The 21,293-nt window shown below is 53.2% G+C and overlaps 1 protein-coding gene across 5 annotated transcripts in view; it reads left to right on the forward strand.

Moving 5' to 3' along the window:
* Window positions 1–21,293, forward strand: part of SFXN5 (sideroflexin 5) — a 116,303-nt gene that overhangs the window by 55,650 nt on the left and 39,360 nt on the right. For all 5 annotated transcript variants that reach the window (XM_067704719.1, XM_067704720.1, XM_067704723.1 and 2 more), the window contains exons 7-10: window positions 4,425–4,478; window positions 5,496–5,552; window positions 6,913–6,978; window positions 17,648–17,738. In XM_067704719.1, the coding sequence (XP_067560820.1) occupies window positions 4,425–4,478; window positions 5,496–5,552; window positions 6,913–6,978; window positions 17,648–17,738 (268 nt within the window). The remainder of the gene's footprint in view (window positions 1–4,424; window positions 4,479–5,495; window positions 5,553–6,912; window positions 6,979–17,647; window positions 17,739–21,293) is intronic.

Consider the following 21,293-nt stretch of genomic DNA (forward strand, 5'->3'; position numbering starts at 1 on the left):
CAGGAACTTACTATCCTTTATGGGATAAGCCTTGTGTTCAAAGACAAGATTGGGGCTAAATGATGCTCAATTGTGAATGTAGACTGTGGAGTTCAGAGAAATGAGAGACCAGCAAAGGCTAGAAAAGAATGAGGTAGAAAGAAAGGGACGATACTAACATTTAACACCTAGTGAGCACGTGCTGCGTGCCAGACACTGTGCCGAATTCTTTCCACGCCTTACTTCCTCTCTTGATCATCCAGAGAGGTACCAGGATTGTCCCCATTTAACAGATGAAGAAACAGAGGCACAAAGAACTCAAGTAACTTGTGTGTGGTCACATAGCCGGTAAATACTAGAACCAGGATTTGAGTCCAGCTCCTCCCACCACCAGAGCCTGAGCGTTGATCATCAGGGCCCATGGCCGGCCACCCAAGGGGAAGGGGAATCAAAGGCAGACAGATGTGCGGAGAGGACAGCTGCCCGGGGTGGGAGCTGTGGAGGGGACCCCAGTCGTGTTATGAACTATAAATGGGAGCAAAGATAGGATGTGCGATTTGGCCGAGGTCCTGCAGCAAGATAGGGTGCAGGCTGGGCTGGGAATTCTGGCTGTTGGCTCTCCTTCTACGTTCCCTGGTCCCAGCCGCTTTCTGGGCTCTCTCCACCCGCCACGCGGCCACGCCTGAAGTGTCTCCTTGGAAGAGGTGCAATCCACTGGCATTGAAGCCGGCGGACTGGCTCCCTCTCTCTATTCATCTCTTTCCTCCTTTCCCCTGCCATGTTCTGGAAAGGGCAGCATGAGGGAATGTGGGCAGGTTGCACCAGAGATATACATCTGAGAACTGAAGGAACATTTATTTTTAATTTAGACTTAAAAAGAAAAAAGGAAATTATAAAATATCTGCTCTTGCTCCTGGGATTGTGCAGATGGTGCTGCGTGTTGCCTAATAGGGAATGGGGCTGGCACCTGCGCGCTCGTGGCCCCACCAGCCTGACTGTAGGACCTGGAAGGCAGGATCCCTGTTCCTCTTGCCTCAGCCTCAGATGGCTCCCTGGGACCCCGTTTGGCCAATGTGGCATGGTGGTCCGCTGCCTTCTCACCTCACCCTCCCCGGACTCCCGTCTGCTGATTTCCTGAACATCCTCCTTCAATGAAGCCAGCCTCTCAGCTGTTCCTACTCGCATGAACACACACACGCACACCTCAGCTCCATCCTGTCACCCCCTTTGGCAGATAGCCAGACCTCTCCCTTCCTGAACTCCTGCTTGGATGTTAGAATTTATCAGTTTGACACACATCCAGATACCTGTTTAAACCATCTTGTTATTTTCATGCCCAGGAGTTATAAAGGACATTCTCATATATTTTCCTGTTTGGTCCTTGTGTTTATTGTGGTTAGATGCTATATATTCCTCTCTTCTGGTAATCTCCACTGGGAGCGGTATGGGACTCAGTGCATAGAAGATGCTCGAAAAGGGGCAGAGAATGTGACTCTTCTTTTGTATTCAGGCGGGTGATCTGATCTGGAGAAGGAGCCCCTAAAATCAGAGAGTTGGGGCCCCCAAGCCAGGAATCAGGAGACCTGACTCTTTCTCTAGCTTGCTTTAAAGCCTTGGGCAGATCACTGAATTTCTCTAAGTCTCTGTTGCCCCATTTGCAAAATATAGAAAGTAATCTATTTTGTCTGAGCTCCAGAGTTATTTTTTATTTTTTTTAGGGCATTATCATTTCTTTTTTTTTTTTTTAACATCTTTATTGGAGTATAATTGCTTTACAATGGTGTGTTAGTTTCTGCTTTATAACAAAGTGAATCAGCCCTGGAGTTATAATAAGGATCATGGCAAATGACATAAGGAGAAGTGCTTAGCAAAATCAGTCAATCAATTCATCTCTTTAAGAAAGCATGCAGAGTCAGAGGTGCCCAGCATGGACATCAGGCCCGTGTTTGGGCAGAAGTTAGGGACAGAAGGCTGGTCAGGTTGGCCAGCATGGTGAAAAACTCACTGGTTACACTTTGTGTGTGTGTGTATTGCATAGCCTGGGTATTAGTTTGGTTTAGTTTAGGGCTACGGTTTGTTCTGAAAAAAACTTGATATCACATAAAAAAATGCATGCCACAAGAAAAAACAAGTAAGGTGACCTGGCCTGGGCATCTTGACAGTCAGTGCAAAGAGGGACACAGTTGAATGCCCAGTGTTTGCAAGACAGATGCAAACCAGATGTTCAGAAGTATAAATTTCTGATCCTGAGATCAGAAAAATTTCCTCCGCGTGGATTCATAATGGGGTCCAACGTAATGAGCAGTGAGTGTCCTGGACAACAGCTGAAGGGTAAATACGAATCCCATGGGCCACATCTTATGACAGTCCTGGTGAGCCAAGCACAGTTCAGGGGGTGCAAAGGGGATTGAGGGGGAGAATACAATGTAGTTCATAACACACCAGTTTTACATAAACCAACGGATTAGGGGGAATGATGTGCTGAGTTCCCAACAGTGGAAAACAGCTTTTATATCCTCAGGCTTTGTGAGGCAGTCAGACATGCACATGTTTATACATACATCCACATGCATACGAATGCACAAACACAAATTCACACACACACACACACACTCGCGGGCTCATGCTGTCTGTTCCCAGCTTTAGGCCTCTCTAGGCTCAGCTTCCTCTCTATGGTCTGGCTCCTGACTGGGGCGCTAGGATGAGGCCCTGGGTCCCCTGGGATTACTTCTTGGCAGGACTGGTGGGAAAATTCCCTTTAAAGACAATGGGACCATCTGTATTGACTTCACACCTACTACCTGGAACCTGAGAATAGAATTTAAACTAAGACAGGACCTCCAAGGTCAACCTGTTCGCTTTATAGGGGAGAAAGCTAGAACCCCAAAGGGGCATGTCTTCTGCTGGAGATCACACAGGGGTGGAGCCTAGGCTAAGACCCAAGCTCTCCTGACTCTCACTCCAGCACTCTAAGCTGTCATTGCAAAGAAAAATCAAGTTGGGATCTTATTTTGGGGAGAAAAATATCATAAGGTAATTCTTCATTGGACTATGGAATTAATTTACATTATGTAATTTTATTCAAACTGATACGGGCCAATAAATATAACTGTGTGTGCGTGTTTGCTGTTTTAAAACATTTTAATGTTTAAAACATGATTTACTAATGCTGCTAAGGATGTCTAGAATTTGATTTACTGCATAGAATTGAATGTTTACACATTCCTTACAGAAATTCTTGCCAAAGAGCCATTTTATCTACAAGAATAATAAATAAGTCAATATGTGGATGGCTGTGCACATTTTTTCCATATACAGCAGCACTTGGTAGATGTTATTTTGCACACAAGCACTCAAAAGGTAAATTTGAGAGACACACATGGATCCCCGAAGTCTAAGATTTGGTCAGTGTCAAGATCAGGCAATTAATCTTGACTTAAACCAAAAAAAACAAAGTCACTGAGTCTAGGTCTTAGGTGATATTTGGGCTTTGGGACTAATGGATCCACACTTATGTAACCAGACTTGGTCGTATGTGTGTATTTGTTCATTCATTCGCACATTCAACAAATACTTATTAGATATCTATGTTTCATTCAATAGCTTAAACATAGTGTAGGTGTTGCTTCATGGGGGCCCAGAGATAATATATAAATTTCCCTACTTGTCTTTGTAAAGCACTTAAGGCCTTTGAAATGATTCTTATTGAATCCTCACAAAAATCCTATTGGAGGGCTTCCCTGGTGGCGCAGTGGTTGAGAGTCCGCCTGCCAATGCAGGGGACACAGGTTCGTGCCCTGGTCCGGGAAGATCCCATGTGCCGCGGAGCGGCTGGGCCTGTGAGCCATGGCCGCTGAGCCTGCGCATCCGGAGCCTGTGCTCCACAACGGGAGAGGCCGCAACAGTGAGAGGCCCACGAACCGCCCCCCACCAAAAAAAAAAATCCTATTGGATGGCTAGGGTGTGAAGGAGCCAGGTTAGCTGGGTGGAAGTAAAGGCGTTCCTTTTGTTTGCTGGTTTGTTTTTATTGTTCCCCTGCCCACCAATTACAAAAATATGCATGTCCACTGTTAAAAAGAACACAGAAATATTCAAGAAGAATGTGAGAAAGTACCACGTAACCTGACCTCCAGGGACGTCTACCTGCCGTGCTACAGATTTTTTCATGCCTGGAGATATGTATATGTATGTGTATTTGTGTATGTGGGTATATCTCGTGAGATTTTTTTTTTCTTTATAAAACTGGGATTATGTTGTCATATAATTCTGCAACCAAGTTTTTTCATCGTACATCATCTCACTGTGGGCAGTAGTTTGAATATACCTATCATACACATCAGTTTGTACAGATCTAGCTCACTTTTGTTCGTGGCTGTGTCATTTTTCTTTGCAAAAGCATAGGGCGTTTCTTTTGCCTTCTTCAGCCTTTTCTCTCTCTCTCATAGGTGGTTGGTCTTCTCTTGCCCAATCAGACATTGGCGTCCACTGTCTTCTGGCAGGTAAGAGTTTCCTTGCAAGCAGAGGGCTCCTGAAGGGGGCACCCAACAAGTGCTGGTTGGAACACCCTGTCCCAGTGTCTCCTCTCCATCCAGACCCCTCGGGGAAAGTCACCCCACTTCCTACTCCTCCCTAACCCAGAAGCCACTGGGAGAAACCCCAGGACTTCGGGCCCGCAGCCCAAGTCTTGGGCCATTATAGGTGCTCTGACTTTTGCACAGAGGTGATGAGGGCTGGCGGGTGCCCTCACCTGGTTGCTTGTCCCATGGCCAGTGACCTTGAGCCCTACAGCCTCATTTTGACATCAGCCTTACCCAATCTGTGGGGAAGGTAATCCACCCCCAACTCCAAGGTAGTGAGGTGGGTGAGAAAGCACCACGGACCCTGGTCTCTGCCCTTGGAGACAGTCTGGGGCGTGGCTCTCTGAAAACAGTAGAAGCTCAGTATGTATCTGTGTAGAGAGAGAGGGGCAGGAAGAAAAACCTGTCTGTCTTCAGGAGAAAATGTCAGAGTCTTCCTGAAAAAAGAAAAGCTCCTAATAATGTCTGTGTCTGGGCTCTGCAGGTGGTGTAGGGCACTGAGCTCTGTGGGTGGTGTAGGGCACTGAGGCTCAGACCTGTCGGGCATTCCAGGGGCTTAAGTGTCCACCTTCTGTCCAGTCGTTAGTATAAAAAGGGTGATGTGGCAAAGGCAGTGGGGCCCATTTGGGGCAGTGAACACCAGAATTTTGGGAGAGGTGGCCATCTCTGGACTGAGATGGATAGCTGGCCTGGGTGGGACCAGTGTCTTGGTTTGCCAGGAACTGAGGGGTTTCCCAGGACTGGGGCCTTTCAGTGCTAAAACTGCGCCGTCCTGGCGAACCAGGATGGTTGCTCATGCTAACTCAGGGGATGGATGGAACTACCGTGAACTAGACACCCGTGTCTTTCTGGAGGGGTGTGGCCTCCCAGGTCCAGGCCTGCTTCCAGGGAGGTGACCACACCTTTCCTGACTTCTCCTCTCCCCGCATTGCCTTTCAGTGGCTGAACCAGAGCCACAATGCTTGTGTCAACTATGCAAACCGGAACGCTACAAAGGTGAGCATCGCAGACCACCACCCGGTGTCAGGCTTCAGGCTGGGGTGACCCTCTCCCTCCCTACAGTGTGGCATGCCACCATCAGGGCTTCTCCTCTCGGTTTTACTGCCAGGCCTTCAGGAGGGGCCCTGCTGGGGAGGGGCTGCTCACGTGAAGTGACGAAGGCCCGGAACGTGGGAGTGTGGCGCGCGCGGCCAAAGGGATGAGCTCCGCTGGCTTCAGAATTCCCCTTGGGCAGTGCTTATACCCAGATCTTGGATCAGGACAGCATCAGCCATGTGGGGACTGACTTCCTCTAAACTTCCTCCAAGCTTGCCTGGAAGCTGCCTCAGTGCCCTAGGATTGTCAGCTGCAAAGCTAAAGGGCTGCTCTTGAGGGTGAGGGGTCTGAGAGGACTGGCACGTCCTCCCCAAAGTCCCCTGCACTCCTGGGATGAGCTCACAGTGGAGGTCCAGCCACCCTTCTCTTGTCTAGGAAGGGGCTGGGCGCCTGCCTCGCTGGCAATGCTGCCTTTCCCCTTGGTCCATTCTCCCACATTTCCGTCCAAAGGCAGCAGAGGAGAGGAATCTAGTTCCCCTTGGGGGGCTGTCAGTTTGGGGAGGAGAGGGTCTGGACATTTATAACTTTGGTGGGGAGTGATAGGGGAGTTATGAGCTGTCCTGGATGGTAAGGAACTTCAGGGCCTGATACTCTGAGGACCTTCCCCCTCCTCCCATCTAAACCTTCGACCCACGCCTTGCTCATATGCTTCGCACACAGACATCTCTGCTTAGATGGCTCCCATTCACCTTAAACCAAATATCTCCAGAATTGCTGTCGTAGTTCCTCAGCTTTTCCTTAATGTTTTGTGTTGCAACTTGGGATCCATTTTCCCGTAGAAATATTTAGCAACTGTCTTCTACTGGCCTGGAAGCCCTGCATGGCTGACCAGGACCGTGAGAGCCAGCCAGGCTGTGGCCACCTTGACACTGCCATGTCCCCCGAGAAAATGCTCTGGGTGCCCAACAGCCCGCTTGCAACATTTAGCCTTCCTAAACTGGGTCCGCTTGCCCCAGCCGTAAACGGCCCACTTTGGCCCTTGCTATATTTTACCCGCAGCCAGCAGTGTCTGCCAAGGGCCTTCCTAGAGCAGGGCAGAAGGCCCTTTGGCGTCTCCCCAGACATAGCTGCCCTGTGTTTCCATGTACGGAGCTGCGCTGAGGGAGGCCTGAATCCCTTTGGCTTCCAGAGGCCTTCCTCCTTGCCTGCCCCTCCAGGCTCGGGGGCAGGATTGCCTCTTGCCGGTTGGGGCCATTTGCAAGGGTGGAGGGTGGGAACTTGGGACACCCAGGGGACCTGAAATTCTGTCTCTGTCTTCCAGCCTTCACCTGCATCCAAGTTCATCCAGGGCTACCTGGGAGCTGTCATCAGTGCCGTCTCCATCGCTGTGAGTAACCCCACACTCCCCGCCCCCTGGGCGTCCTCTCCATCTTGCTGCTCTGTGACTGCCCCACCCAGCATCCAGGCCAGACCTTATCTGAGGGTCAGGGCTGGGCAAGGGGCATGGGAGACAGGGTTTCTGGGTGGGGGCCATCAGGGCCGTCTTCCTAGGCAGAGAAGAGTAGACCCTGGTGACGCTTTCATAGAGGGGGAGCACAGGGCAGTGCTCCAGGTTTGGGAGAGCAGGCGGGGAGGTGAGGCAGTGCCTGTGGGCCACACGAAGGGCTGCACACTCCAGCCGGGGGCAGGATGTCTGCCCTAGAGGGGCCCGTGTTTACCCGACACCCTCCTCAGAGGAGCTGGTCTTCATGAAGCCGATGCAGGAGTGGAGGGTCTTTTGATCCATCCCCAAAGTTGGCTCAAATGTCAGCTCCCCTTTGCCCTTTGCCTGAGTTCCCTGGGTCCCCTCTTGGTGGCCTCAGTCATGTGGTCACAGGTCTAAGCCTTCCTGGAGTCCTGTGAATTCCTCAAGACAGGGGCAGTAGGCTCATTTTGAATCCCACAGGGTTTTGAGAATATAGCAGCTACTAAGTAGGGGAGGTTTATAGACTGACTGTGTGAGGGTGTAAGGATGTATCCCAGGTGACACAGCAAGGGGCCTGGGCCAGAGCCAGAAGAGAAGCCCAAGCTCCCGAGACCTTGGCATGTTCATCCCACCCTGTACCTCCATCTGGTCCTCTCTCCATCCTGGCTGGGTGGTCTCCTATAGCCCACTCCAGAGGTCAAAAGTCGCCTCACAACTTCATTACACGATAAATACATGTAATTGGTAAGAAAAGTAATTAGGAAATACAAATTAAAAAAACATTCACATATAATAAAAAATTCACATCTAATAATCTTTTTGTAAAACCCACTTTCTCATCTTTCCCATGTCATCAAATAAATGTTGTAGTTGTTCACGCCTGTGTACTAACCCATTGTACCTACTGTGTACCATCATTTATTTCACTGCTCTCCTAAGACAGGGATTTGGGGCTGTTCTGAGATGGCCTCGTTTACTCTGCTCCCATGTGGACCAGGTTCACCTCCAAACAGCTGTTAGGTGGGGGGGGGGTCCCCACTTCATGCCCAAGATCACTCTCCTTCCCTGAATCCTTATGTCTTACCCCAAGCATGAAGCCAGAATTACCAAATCTATTTAGATCGTTCATCAAGAGACTGCTGGGCTTCCCTGGTGGCGCAGTGGTTGGGAGTCCGCCTGCCGATGCAGGGGACGCGGGTTCGTGCCCCGGTCCAGGAAGATCCCACATGCCGCGGAGCGGCTGGGCCCGTGAGCCATAGTCGCTGAGCCTGCGCGTCCGGAGCCTGTGCTCCGCAACGGGAGAGGCCACAACAGTGAGAGGCCCGCGTACCGCAAAAAAAAAAAAAAAGAGAGAGACTGCTAACCCCACCCTGGTGGTCCTGCAACCCAGCATGAGACTTCATTTGAGGGTCATACAAACAGGGGATCTCTGATTCTGGGGGGTTGCTGGCCAGCGTCAGGGGCTCTTATGAGAGAGGAGAAAGGCTCTGTCGCCTCCTTCCTGCTCCTTATGGCAAGAGGAGCCCATCACTTTGCCTAGTTTAGCAGCTTGAAAATCCCATGTTCCTTCTTTGAGATTTAAGGGACCGTGTAGAGGAGCTGGGAGGGGGAAGGCCCACGGGGAGAATCCCGAGCGGCCTTGGCTCCGACGAGCTTGAGTGGAGGGGATGACCGTCCTGCTGGGACATCCTCCTCCTGCAGGCCTGGGGCTGCGGGGACACGGCTTCCTCCCAGGGCTCCGGGCTCTCCGCTTCCGCGGTCCTCAGTCATTCCATCCCAACTGCTTCATAAGGCCAGAACCAGCCCAGATTGTGGGTTGGGGGTTCTGATGCCCAAGCTGCAGAGTTACTGGGGGCTGGGGGCCCTCCAGGGCTCTCAGAGCCACGGTCTTACCCGCAGGGACAGGGACTCACGCTGGGCTGTCATGGCCCCCAGAGGGTGTGCCTTGCTGGGGACACCCTCCTTCCCCTTCCCCACCTAGCTGCGGAGCCCTTCCAGGAGGTGTTTCCCCAACCATGCCAGCCCCAAGTCGTAGAAGCTTCTGTCCTTCTCATGCACTCGCTCAGTTACGCCCCATGTCCTGTCCACTCATTGTTCTACTGGATTTCAAGTTAACCAGGGACAGGCCCTGTGTCTTCTCCCCCACGGAGGAGGGTGGGGAGCATTGCTCCATAAATACTTGTTAATTAGGTTGCTGATCGATTGCTGGCCTCAGGAGGCCCCTCTGTGCTCCATCCGCCAGGGGCTGCGTCCCTCTGCCTGACGTCTGCGCACAGTAAGGGTCTAACTCCGGCAGATGGAGTGGAGTTTCTGACTTGGAAAATTTGCAGCTTGCTTGCTTTTCTTTTGTGTGTGTAAATCACAAAACCTCCAAAGAAAGAGGCTTTATTTTATTTTCCTTTCCCTTGTTCTCTGGAAGCCCAGGCCATGCGGCCTCATTAACTGATCTCTGCTTCAGTTAGTGACAAATCCTCCCCCCAGGGTGAGCCTGTTAGGAGGAGATGACCTGCAAACAAGTGTCACGGCCCCAGTGGTTGGCCCAGTTCTGGTATTAATTAAAATGAGTCCCTACAAGCAGGTGGCGTGGATGGGGGCTGACAGGCCAAGGGCAGATCCCAGGGATTGAGGACCCGCTGGAGTAGAGGCCAGGCCCTGGGAGTCCAGCCTCCTCTCCGGACCCAGGAGAGCCCTTTCCCCTCTCAGAAGAGCCCCTGACCTTGGGCAGCAGCCCCAAGAGTCAGGGGTCCCCAGTGTGCATCCCTAAGTGCAGGCTCATGCTGGTGGCAGGACCACCGGCAGGGGGTTAGCAGGCTTTTGGTGAACCCTCTAAATAGATCTGGCAATGTCTGGTTTCTTGCTCGGGAATAAAAAAGAAATTTCGTCTTAAGTTATTTTTGAAATCTAGCAGTTTGCTGTCTTTTAACAAAGGAAGTTCTGTCAGCGCTTGCTGTGCTTTAGTTCGGGCTTTTGTGTTGAGCACTTCTGTGGTCAACCCCGCTGAGCCCTGACTACCAGAGGGAGACCCATTCTCTCCCTTCAGGGGTGCACCTGTGCCGGGCCCTTTGCTGGTGCTGGGGGGGGTGTCGCACAGACTGGTGTGTCCTTCAAGATGCCGAGAGGGGAAGCTGAGGAAACTCTGTGGTGTCACCAGAATTATGATGCGGTGACTTGGGTGAGGGGGGACTCAGGGGAGCGCCCCCTAATTCACACAGGGCTGACTCTTAGAGGACAGACTGGGGAGAAGTGAAGGCAGGGTCCGGTGCTCCAGAAAGAGGGCACAGCACACAAAGAGGCATGCAGGAGAAGGAGAGCATGACAGGTTCCGGAAGCTGTCAGAAAGTGAGTGTGGCTGCCACACCAGGAGTGATGGCGACCGGGTGATGCGGAATCGGGAGGGGGCGGGGTAGTGGGGGCTGGTCATAAGTCATCACGGGTGCCTTGTCAGGTGTTAGGAGAGTCATGCCAGGAACCCCTGCCTGGGCTCAGGGACCCTGGGGTGTTGCAGGGGGTACAGGCAAAGAGGGCTGGGGGGGAAGTCGTGGGGGGGTGGCTGGCCCAGCAGATGGACCACCCTTGTGGACACGGGGTCCTGGATGAGAGTGGACTTGGGGCTGGAGAGGAAGGCTCAGGGCTAAAGTCCCACATGAACCGTCAGGAGCTGGATGGTGGAGCCAGAGTATGAGAGTCGCCTCCTCAGGTGCTTCACCTTCAGCCAGGTCCACGCTGGCCGAAGACTTGCCCTGTTGGAGAAATGCTGACCTCTATTCCTAAAGGGCTTGCACCCTGGAGGGTCCTTTCTGTATAGGATGCAGTGACTGTGTGTTACCCTAGACATCAGGGCACAAGGAGGAATCCCAGGGGATCCCTGGGCTGAAACCCTCCCCCTCCCAGCTCCCATTGCCTAATGGAGCTCCATGTCCCTGTGATAGTCAGGCTGGCAAGTAATCAGAATGGCTAACACTTGTGGAGTGCCTACAATGTGCCAGGCACCGTTTAGATGTCCATCTCCTAAGGCACACCCTGAGCTACACCCTCAAGCACAGAGTGAGCCAGGTGCAGTCTTGCAGAAAGCCCAGGAACCAAGTACGAAGGTGGGTGGAAGTGCAACCCCTCGTTACTCTTAAAGGGCCCCTCAAAAATGTTCTCCCAGTCCCCACTGTTCTCAGGGTACCTGGGAGGGACTTGTTTACCGGAGTGCATGGTAACAGTTCCTCCAGCTGGAAGCCAAGAACACTGCTTGGCTTTTCCCACCTTCTCACGCCACAGGGGAGCAGGAAGAAAAATGTGTCCTTTGTCAGCAGAATAGTGTCTGATTAAGCCAGCTCTGTCACTGACTTCACCTCTCAGCGTCCTCATTGGTGTCCTCACCTGGTGTCTTCTGTGGTCCAGGGTGTAGCTCATGGTGCCTCCGTGGTCCAGGGTGTAGCTCAGGCCCAGCTATTCTTCTCTGAGCCTGATGGAGGTAGGAGGTCAACAGCCTGAGAATCCAGACCAGACTGTAGTCTCACTGCTTTCACTCTGTGGGGCTGCCAGGTTGGAGGGCCCATGGTATGGACCCTGTATCAGAATCTGAACTGTTCCAAAAGCCTGCAGATGGTGATGCTGGCAGTGGCAAGTCTGATGCAAATATCGGCTTCACATCTATAATGGGGAGGACAAGTTGTTGTCCTTCCTAGATGGAAGGGGTCTGATGTAATTGGCTTTCTAGCAGGTAGCCAGCAGGTTCCTATGAGGAATGGTTCAGGGGTCAGTGTTGGTCACTATTGCTAGCAGAGAAGCCACACAGCTGCAGCTGGAGCTGAGTGGTGTGTGAACCTGTGCATAACTCTGTCCTGGCTACCTTGGCCCTTTGCTCTTGAACCAGTTGCCAAGTGAGTCTGGTTGGGGTTTCAGGACGGTTGACCTCCATAGAGGGTCAGGGTCCACTGGTTGTTACCAAGAGTTTATTCTACAACACACGCCCTCTGGTGGGCATTTTTGGTACCTCCCAGATTCCTTGACCTGCCCCAGCCCTTGCTCCACCAGGGCCCACAAAAATCCCTGACCACATAGTTATATTATCCGCCACCCAAGAGTAGATCCTAAATTCTGACCTCATGCCATCCCTCCTTTCAGATATGCCCATTCCATTGCTCTCCAGGGCCCCTTGGACCCCCTTATGGCAGGTGCCAGTAGAGTCTGCAAAGCCAGCTGCAGACAGCCTGGTATTTCATGCTTCTGAAGCCTGCTGAGTCCCCCTCCCTTCTTACCTGGCTGCGTCCTACTCTCCCTTAGGACTCAGTTGGGCATCCCCTTTCTCAGAAGCCTTCACAGCCCTGGGGGCTGCCCCCTCAAGGCCCCTCCTCCTGGCAGAGTGGGTGAGCCGTACGCTCAGGTGACCTTAGACCTGTGCACGCAGCATCTAGCTCCAGAGAGCTGTGCCTGCTGAGGTGGACGGCAGTGGCTGCAAAAGGCATCTCCTTCATGGCTCTTTTTTTTCCGCCTCAGAAATCAATCAATCGCTTGATTTATCTAGAAACATTTATTAGGCACCTACTCATTTCACCAGGCACCAGAAATTCCGTGAGGAATAAGAGAGTATACACGGTCCTTGGGCCCAGCACTTAGAGCCTATTGGGAGAGAAGGATATTTAGTAAAGAGTCCACAGGCAAAAATACTTCTGTGCAATTCTGTTTCTCATAATATACATGTGTTGCTTTGATTCCCAACATTTTAAGAAGTAAATGAATATACTTAGGGACTGTAATGGGTACATGGAAAGAAGAATTCCAGGTTCTGTGAGAGGCTGCAAAAGGAGAGCCCCGAGTGAAGAGGAGGCCTCTTTGAGGGCTTGATGTTCAAGCTGAAAAGTGAGGAAGCCAAGGGACAGCAGGGCTTGAGAGAGAGGGAGGGAGGGAAGGAGAGAGGGAACTGGCTTGTTGGAGAGGCAGGGTGGCGGCAAGGTGGCTGGAGCCTCGCAAGCACGGCCTGGAGGTCATGCAGGGCCCTGCGGGTCTTAAGTGCAGTGAAGCCACTGAAAGACGAATGCACGTTGGTGTCCAGTTTTGGAAGTCCACTCTGGCTGCTATAGATTATACAGGGGATTAGAGGGGTCAGGGGTGCGAGTAGGGGTCCCAGTTAGGAGGTGGGTAGCTGTCCAGGGAGAAGCGATGGGTGCTTAAGCTAAGTGGTAGGAGCAGAGAGAGAGAGAGAAGACACTGAGTAGCTCGAACAGGGAGCTCTGCCCTGTGGACTGGATGTGGGGTGGCAGAGACTCCTGTCCAGGTAGACTTCTAGGTTTCTGGCTTGAGGAGCTGAGCTGGGAGTGGGAGAGGCAGACCGGGTGTGGCTGAGGAGGAGAAAGATAACCTTCATTTGTGGTGTGTGCAGGTGGAGTGCCTGAAGTCCATCGAGACAGAGGCATCCCGCAGGGGACCAGATATGTGGCTGGAGTGGAGGACACAGCCTGCGTGATGCAGGCATTGCCCCAATCCCATCTGAGGTCTCCTCTCAGGCCTTGCAGAAGCTAGGCTGGTGTCGGCCTGGAAGGACCTTCATACTCAAGGAGACAGTTATCAGCCATGTAGCACATGACACTGAAGGTCTTGTGACATGGAGCTCCCACCCCACCCCAGTTCTTGGTACTGGTCAGCACTTATCTCCACCAAAGCGGATGGCCAGGGAGCCAGTCCTCCCTCCTCTTCCTCTGACCTTCTCAGCTGCCCATGGCAAATTTACCCGCCTGGGAGCCAGAGCTTGGAAAGAGGTAGCCAGAGAAAGTCCACTGCTTCCTCCGGCCAAATCTGATGTCCCATGGATCCTGGGCTCTGGCTTCTCCCAGGACCCCCGTCTGCTGGCCACATGGGGAATTCTTATGAAAAATCTGCACCCCGTTTGTGTTCCTCTCCACCAAAATACAGCCCCTGTTTGGTTAATTTCTATTTTGTGGCTTATCTGGAAGCTGTTAAAACAGACCCCGGGGGACCCTCTGCAGTGATTGTTCCATATCTCATTATCTTTCCTGAACCCGATTGTTAGCTCAGATTTTTCTGATCGCTAGCTGCTGTTCGTGATGAGTTGTGTGCCATTAATGCCAGCTGGTTCCCTTAAACAGGACCCACCATGCCAGGGAAAGTGAGCTGGCATTCAGAGCCACCAGCCACTTGGCTTTTTAATTTTAATGGGCTCCACCAAATGTTCCAGGCCAAAGGGTCCCCAAGGAACCAGAACAGACAGGCTCCCAACCCAGTCAGCAGCCCACCCTGGTTCCTTCCCAGGCTGTGGCCATCCCAGCTGTTGGGACACTAAGGTCTGGATTGGGGGCCTCCCCTGTATTCATGCCTTCTTGCCACGAGGCGCATCCTTGATGAGTGGACGGCGTGACCTCAATGGCTCCTAGCGAGCTTGCAGCCACACATGTGCCTGGGCCTTCCCCCTACTTTGCTGGTCCCAGCCCCTTCCCACATGCTCAGGCATGTGGGCTGTGCACTAAGAAAAGTGTGTGTGCCTCACTAAATCTCACCTGTCCATGTTGGGAAGACCCTGGTGGCTTCAGGGAAGGGGAGGCCAGAAGAGACCTGGGACCCAAGAATTGTTTTTCTCTTCTTTCCTCCTCCCTAGCCTGGGCTCCCACCTAGAGTGGGGGAGACAGGCTGGGTCATCACTCTGGGCTGTGCCAATCCTAGCCGGTGGGAAGAACAGCCAGCCAAGGAGGGGAAGGCTTGAGGGCAGTGGGCATGTCTGAGGGTTTGCTACAACCAATGATCACTATTCCTTCCTGCCCTTCCACCACCCTCCAGCCTGGCCTGCCCTCAAGAGGCTGCCAGGGAAGGGTTCCAGCTCCCTGCTGGCTTCTCAGAGGACTCCTGCTTCCCATTCCTCCAGCACTTCCTGCATCCTTCCAAACAAATGTGGAGGGTTTTGAACCCAGACCTTCTATATTCTAGCTGCCGAGGGCAGAGGTGGCTCAAGACCCCTATCTCCTCTGCCTGGAGCTGCCTTCCAGGCCTCTGGGCCCCAGCCCCAGGCTGGTCTTTTCAGGGAGGCTTTTGCTTTGCAAACAGCCAGTTTTAAATGGCTTGTAGTAATTTTAAAAAATGGCCTGTCAGACATTCCTCATTGAGATGGAAGACAGTTGGAAAGTAAATAGCACAGTGGCTAAGAGCAAGGCTTTGGAATTAGCAGACCCTGGGTTTGAATCCTAGTTTCACCTGCCTTGTAATAGTGTCTGTCCTTGGGCAAATTACTTAACCTATCTGAACCTGTCTGAACTTCTCTGAATCTGTTAAAAGGGGCAACACGCCCTATCTAGAAGCCTGCTAGTGGGGATTTCATTAAGATGTTTCACACGGTGTGCCCCGCACTTGGCCTGGTATCTCCACATGCCCCTTTCCTTTTCCTCACGGCTAACGCCCGCCTGTGTGTCCTCTGGCCTCGCTCCACAATGGCACCTTGTAGGAACATATTCCCTGGTATTTTGGGGGGTTGGGGGAACCATTTCTGAGTCACAGAGGTAGTCACTTACTGCTGAGAGTGGGGAGACCTGGCCTTGGTGAGTTCCATCTGAGCAGCAGGGGCAGCCTGGAAGCAGGGCCACAGGGCCCAGGGTGGGCGGGCAGCACCCCCCAGCCTGCCCCCACCCCCTCCACTGAAGTGTGTCCAAGTTGCCGCACGTCTCTGTGCCTCCCTGCCTCCACTTGAGCAGGCAGAGAGGATACGAATTTGACTCTGACCACCAGCTTGAGGCTTCAAATGGAGGCCAGGCACCTGAGGGCCCAGGCCAGCTTTGCCTGGCAGCACTCTGGCTCTGCGGGGTCCTGGACTGCCCGGGGAATGGCGGGTTGGCACTTCTTATCTTCCCAGGCCTCACAGTTACGGCCTGGGCTGGACCATTCGTGCCATGCCTGCCCTGATTTGACTGCTGCGGGCACCCTGCAGTCCTGGAGGCTTTCCCAAGGTTCTTCATCTTCCCCAACAACCCAGAAGGTTGAGGCCAGAGCCAGGGTGGCCTGCTGAACCACCAGGTGTGCCAGGCTGCGAGCAGGCTGTCCCCAGCCCCATCAGGCCCACAGTCCCACAGGGGAGGGCTGGCCCTGGCCTCAGTTTGGGGGGGCAGAGGCCTCTATACACCCATCTTCTGGTCTGGCCACAGACACCCTCTTCTGTCTCCCCGTGCCTGTGCGCATGCGGTTTCCCCACCGAAACGTCCTTCACCCCAGCCGAACTCCACCTTCCTCTCCTCCAAGAAGCCCCTCTTCCGGACTTTGCTGATCTCTCCATCCATTCACTTCTTTGTTGTTTGTTGCATTTATTCCTCAGCCACTGCTTTACTGAGCATGGACTCTGTGCCGTCCCCTGCCCTAACGGCCAGGCATACAAAGATGAAGAAGGCCCAGTCCCTTCCTCTCAGTCCAGCGGGGGCATTAGACGCACAAACAGGGTACTGAGTGCTGGGAAGGAGGGGCTGGTGATGTGCAAGGGAGGGACTTTCTGCCTGGGAGAGGTGACGTCATTCTTACATAGATTCATTAATTGAGACCTCTTACATGCCAAGCTCGTGCTAAGCACTGTACATACATTCTTATAACAGCCCTGGGGTGCTGTAGACGTTACTGTCCCTTTTACAGATAAGGAAACTGAGGCAGAGAACGGTTAAGTGACTCCCAGTGTTAAAGGCACTGGGAGGTGGCGCTCAGAGCTGGGCCTTAAAGAACAGGCATAGACTGAGCAGGGGAAGGAAGGGGTTCGGGGCATAGAGACCAGCAAGGGCAAAGACCCTGAGGTGGGAAATGCACATAACGTTTCAGCTGACTGGACTCATGGAGAGGGAATGTGGGTGCTGGGGGAGTGGGGAAGGGAGGTTACGGAGGCCACAACTGCTGCAGGGAGGAGACTCACCTACTTGCACAGGCCGTGGGGAGGAGCTGTCATGGCGGACAGGATTGGACCTGTGTTCTAGGAAGACGAGGGTTGGCATGGGGGATGGACTGGAGTGGGAGTGCCCAAGGCAAAGGCGAGGGGGGCCCAGGTGTCCTGCGCTGGGTGAGGGGAGCTGCAGTCTGAGTGAAGACGGACAGAGAGCCCAGGATGTCTGATGCACTCCCGTCCTGCTCTGGGTGGCTCTGCTTACCTCTCCAGTCACCTGTGAGTCCCCCTGTGCTGAGTCCTCCCTGTCTGGCCAGGCCCATGCCTGGGACACCAGGAATGTGGTAGTTAAGAAGCTGGGTGGGAATGAGGGGCATTCTACACTTCACTTATTTGCAGATTATAGATTCTTCTAACAGCAACCTCCCCACCATCCCTTTTCCTCTTCCCAGAGAGGCTATAGGTGTGCACGTGTGTGCGTGTGCGTGTGCGTCTATGTGTGTGTGTGTAGCTGATGCTTTTCCTCTCCCTCTTTCTCATGGGCCGGTTAAGTGGGACGACTGGGCAGTGATGCTTTAAGGAGCCACACTGGGGCTCGGCAGCATGAGGTCATGCTGAGGATGTAGGGTCTGGAGTGCAGTTCCAAGGCAAGATGGTGCCCCTCGCTCTCTGCTCTTCCCCCAGCCTGCCCCTTCCTCCCATGGGCCGCTGCAGCACCACACACTCTTTCTGTTTTCTCTTTCTAAGGTGGGCCTTAATGTCCTGGTTCAGAAAGCCAACAAGTTCACCCCGGCCACCCGCCTTCTCGTCCAGAGATTTGTGCCGTTCCCCGCCGTAGGTAAGCCTTGCACAGTGAGGAGTGTCTGTGCGTGTGTGCACAGGCATGCATGTACCACCTGTGGGCGTGTGGGGCGGCCGGGCTCTGGGGGAGCTGGACGGCCCCTCCACACCTCTCCTGACACTGGGTGGGGGGTGTCTCCTGGCTGGGGCGACTGGAACAAAATGTGTGTAGGTAGAATAAAGGGTGACTGGGGTGCCACTGACCAACTCTGTGCCTGAGATTCTGTTTTTAGCACAGAGATTCTTAACCGGGGATCCCTAGACCCCCAAGGGGTCAGTAGATGGAATGCAGTAGATCTCGTGGACTTGGTTGGGGAAAATATTTATACTAACCTCTAACTGAAATTTAACATTTCCTTCCATTATGAATGTAGGCAGCAAATCACAGTAATAAGCAGGACTTGTGTCTGTCACCAGTAGAAATCACAGATATTTTCATGTCACATTACAGTTGTTACAAAGATCTTAAAATATCATTTATGCTCAACACTAATTCAAAATTATATTTAATGGATCCACCAGTAGATCTTGTCTTTTAATTAGTTTAAAATCACATCTATTACTGTATCACAATTGAAAAAATATTTTGATAACTTATTTCAATATAATCCCTTTGTAATCTTACATATTTTGTTTTATGCACTTAGAGACATTATTTGGGGAGGGTCGCATAAGGCCTCACCAGCCTGCCACAGGGGTTCCTGACACACAGGAAGGTTTAAGCCTCCCGCTAGTCTGGTGCTCCAAACCCTTGTGTGGTGGGCCCTTTACGTTTCAGGGGTCTCCAATCATATTCAGGTAACTGTGCGTGCACGTGTGTGTGTGTGTGTGTGTGTGTGTGTGTGTGTGTGTGTGTTTGTAGGGGCTTTCGCCTGCTTTCAGCAGAGTCTTTGCTGGTCTTGGAGCCCTGAGCTTACAATAAGTGTCCCAGGCCTGGGCCCTGAGATCCTACAAAGCCCAACCTGGCTCTTAAGAAGCCTACACCTTATTTGGAGAAAGGGCACAACAATGAAAATAATTTTTTTTTTTTTTTTTTGTTTTTGTGGTACGCGGGCCTCTCACTGTTGTGGCCTCTCCCGCTGCGGAGCACAGGCTCTGGATGCGCAGGCTCAGCGGCCAGGGCTCACGGGCCCAGCCGCTCAGCGGCATGTGGGATCTTCCCAGACTGGGGCATGAACCCATGTCCCCTGCATCGGCAGGCGGACTCTCAACCACTGCGCCACCAGGGAAGCCATGAAAATTTTTTTAAAAACTAAAAAGAAATACACAACACTGACACTGAAAGAAACACAAGGCTGACCACCATTAGTCATCAAAAGAGAAGGAGAAGCAAGTGCTTGAACCATGACACTGAGTTCCCCATCTCATGCCAGAAGACAAAGCTGGAGCAGGCCCAGGAGGGGCATGAGGTCCCATTACCTCCCTGGTACCAAGGCTCAGCCTGAAGAGCCAGGCATGAGACCCAAGCTCATGGTCCCAACCCTGTTCTTCATCTCCAGGGCTCAGCTTCCCCATCTGTAAAATGGGGGCACCAGTACCTACCTTCCTACAGCCTTGAGCTGAGGATCAAATGAGACCACAGACCAGTTCCATTCCTAGGAAAGTGCTTTGAAGCACCTGAAAAGCCCCTGTGAGTAGGTGGGAGATCATTATTGAGCAGCCCCACCTCCTCGTGGGCCCAGAGGCTAATGAACTCCCAGGACCAACCACCTGGCTGATCCTCAGTCAACCCAGATAATTGCTATAGCAACTCCACACTTCTAATGAACTCAGCTATTTCTGGTGTGGGCCATTAATGGAATAACTCTTTAGATCTGACTTTGTTAAGGGGCCTAATTGAGTGAACACAGCTGCCGATCTTGCGTTCCTAGCCATCCTGAGCTGGAGGGTCAGATGCAGCCTGAGGAGGGGGCAGCTCTCAGCTGCACTGGACTGGATTTTGGTCTCAGCTGAGATGTAATCTGTCCTTGAACCAAATTCAGATAAGGACTCCACCAGGGTACCATTCCAGCCTTGCTTGGCCAGACGTCTTGCTGTGTGACCTTGAAAGTGGTCTTAACCTCTCTGGGGCCTCTCTCAGGAGGAGGGCCCCTGCTTTCAGGTTTGACCCATTCTGCCCCCCCCCCGCCCCCGCCACCTGAGACTTTCTGACCTGTCCCTCTTTGGGCTCCAGTCGATTCCTCTCCTGTTTTCTTGTCAGGGAGGAGCTGCAGCCCCTCACGCTGGTCCAGCCATTATGGAGGGTCTTGCAATCCTGCATATCCCTAGACAGTTGCTCAGGGTATACATGGTGTGGTTTGCAGCCCTGACTGTCCTTGCTCGCCAGGATCCTGAGAGCAGTAGGCCCTTTCTGGCTGCTTCCTCAGGCCCACTGCCCAAGTCCTGGCTGTGTGCCTGCCTGCCTTCCACCCACTGCCCCTGTCTCTCCTCCTCCACATGCGGGCTTCCATCTCTCTGGCCCCCAGTGTCCATCCCAGGCCCACCTGCAAATGGGCACTTGCCAACCCCCTGGCTGGACACCGACACAGTGGTGTACAGGGGGAACAGGCATGCACCTCACCCCCCAGGGGCTTAAAAGCCCCCTGGTCCTCTCAGGCCACTGACTAGTCCCTGCACTTGGCCTCTCTGCACCTTATCCCCCAGGGCCTCCAGCCGACAGAGCATCTGTTGGCCCAACAGCACACTGGCAGGGCCTAGGTCCCTCCAGGTGTCCACCTCTGCTTCCCATGGCAGGCGAGACCAGACTGCACCAGGCCACCATTAAGGCCACTGAGAAGCCTGCTCAGGACTTGCCTTACCTTGTAGAGGGTCCTTTGGCCCTCTGGCCCCCTGGCCTGATGGAGAGACAGGACTCACGGAGCCCTGAGTGCACACGGGGAGCAGGTTGATGCAAGTGCAAGTGATCAGATGAAGCCCTGGTAGTTGGGGGTGGGGGTGGGGGGGTGGAGCAGAAGGGGGTCTTCAGTTCAGGGGAGAGCAGGTCCTGGAAGGGCCCGTGTGCCCTGTGCTCAGCGGCCACACCCCTCCGCCCTCTCCCCTGGGCGGGCTGGCGCTCAGGATCTGGGGAACAAGGAGGCTTCTGGGGTCAGCTACTTCTTCCCGCTGCTCTGTCCTGTCCTGCTCTAGCTTGAAGTCCGGGAGGTGCCCCACTGCTGCCCAAGAGAGAGGCTCGAGACTTCTGGGCACAGGATGCCTGATTCCTGCACCTGATTCGGCCACTCCGCCCGCTCTCTGGCCTCAGACCAGACCCTGTTTCAGCCCTTTCCAACGGGGGCCTCTGTGAGAGTGGCTGCGGGCCTCCCGCGGGTTTGCAGAGCCCGGTGCGTCAGCGGCCCACGGCTCTCCGTGTCTCCTCCGGCAGGCCTCTCTTCCCCCTCAGTTCTCCTCATTCTCTCTCTGGGAGGACCCTCTGGCAGAGTGAGCCATCCCCGTTTTACAGAAGAACAGACAAATTCAGGCTTGCTGAAAGTTACCCTTAGCTGGCCAAAGCCCAGGCCTCCCAGGCTCAGGCCAGGGCTGCTTCAAGTTCACCTGGATACCTCCTTCACCCCTG

The sequence above is a fragment of the Pseudorca crassidens genome, chromosome 14 (genome assembly GCF_039906515.1).
Source record: "Pseudorca crassidens isolate mPseCra1 chromosome 14, mPseCra1.hap1, whole genome shotgun sequence".
Lineage (NCBI taxonomy): Eukaryota > Metazoa > Chordata > Mammalia > Artiodactyla > Delphinidae > Pseudorca > Pseudorca crassidens.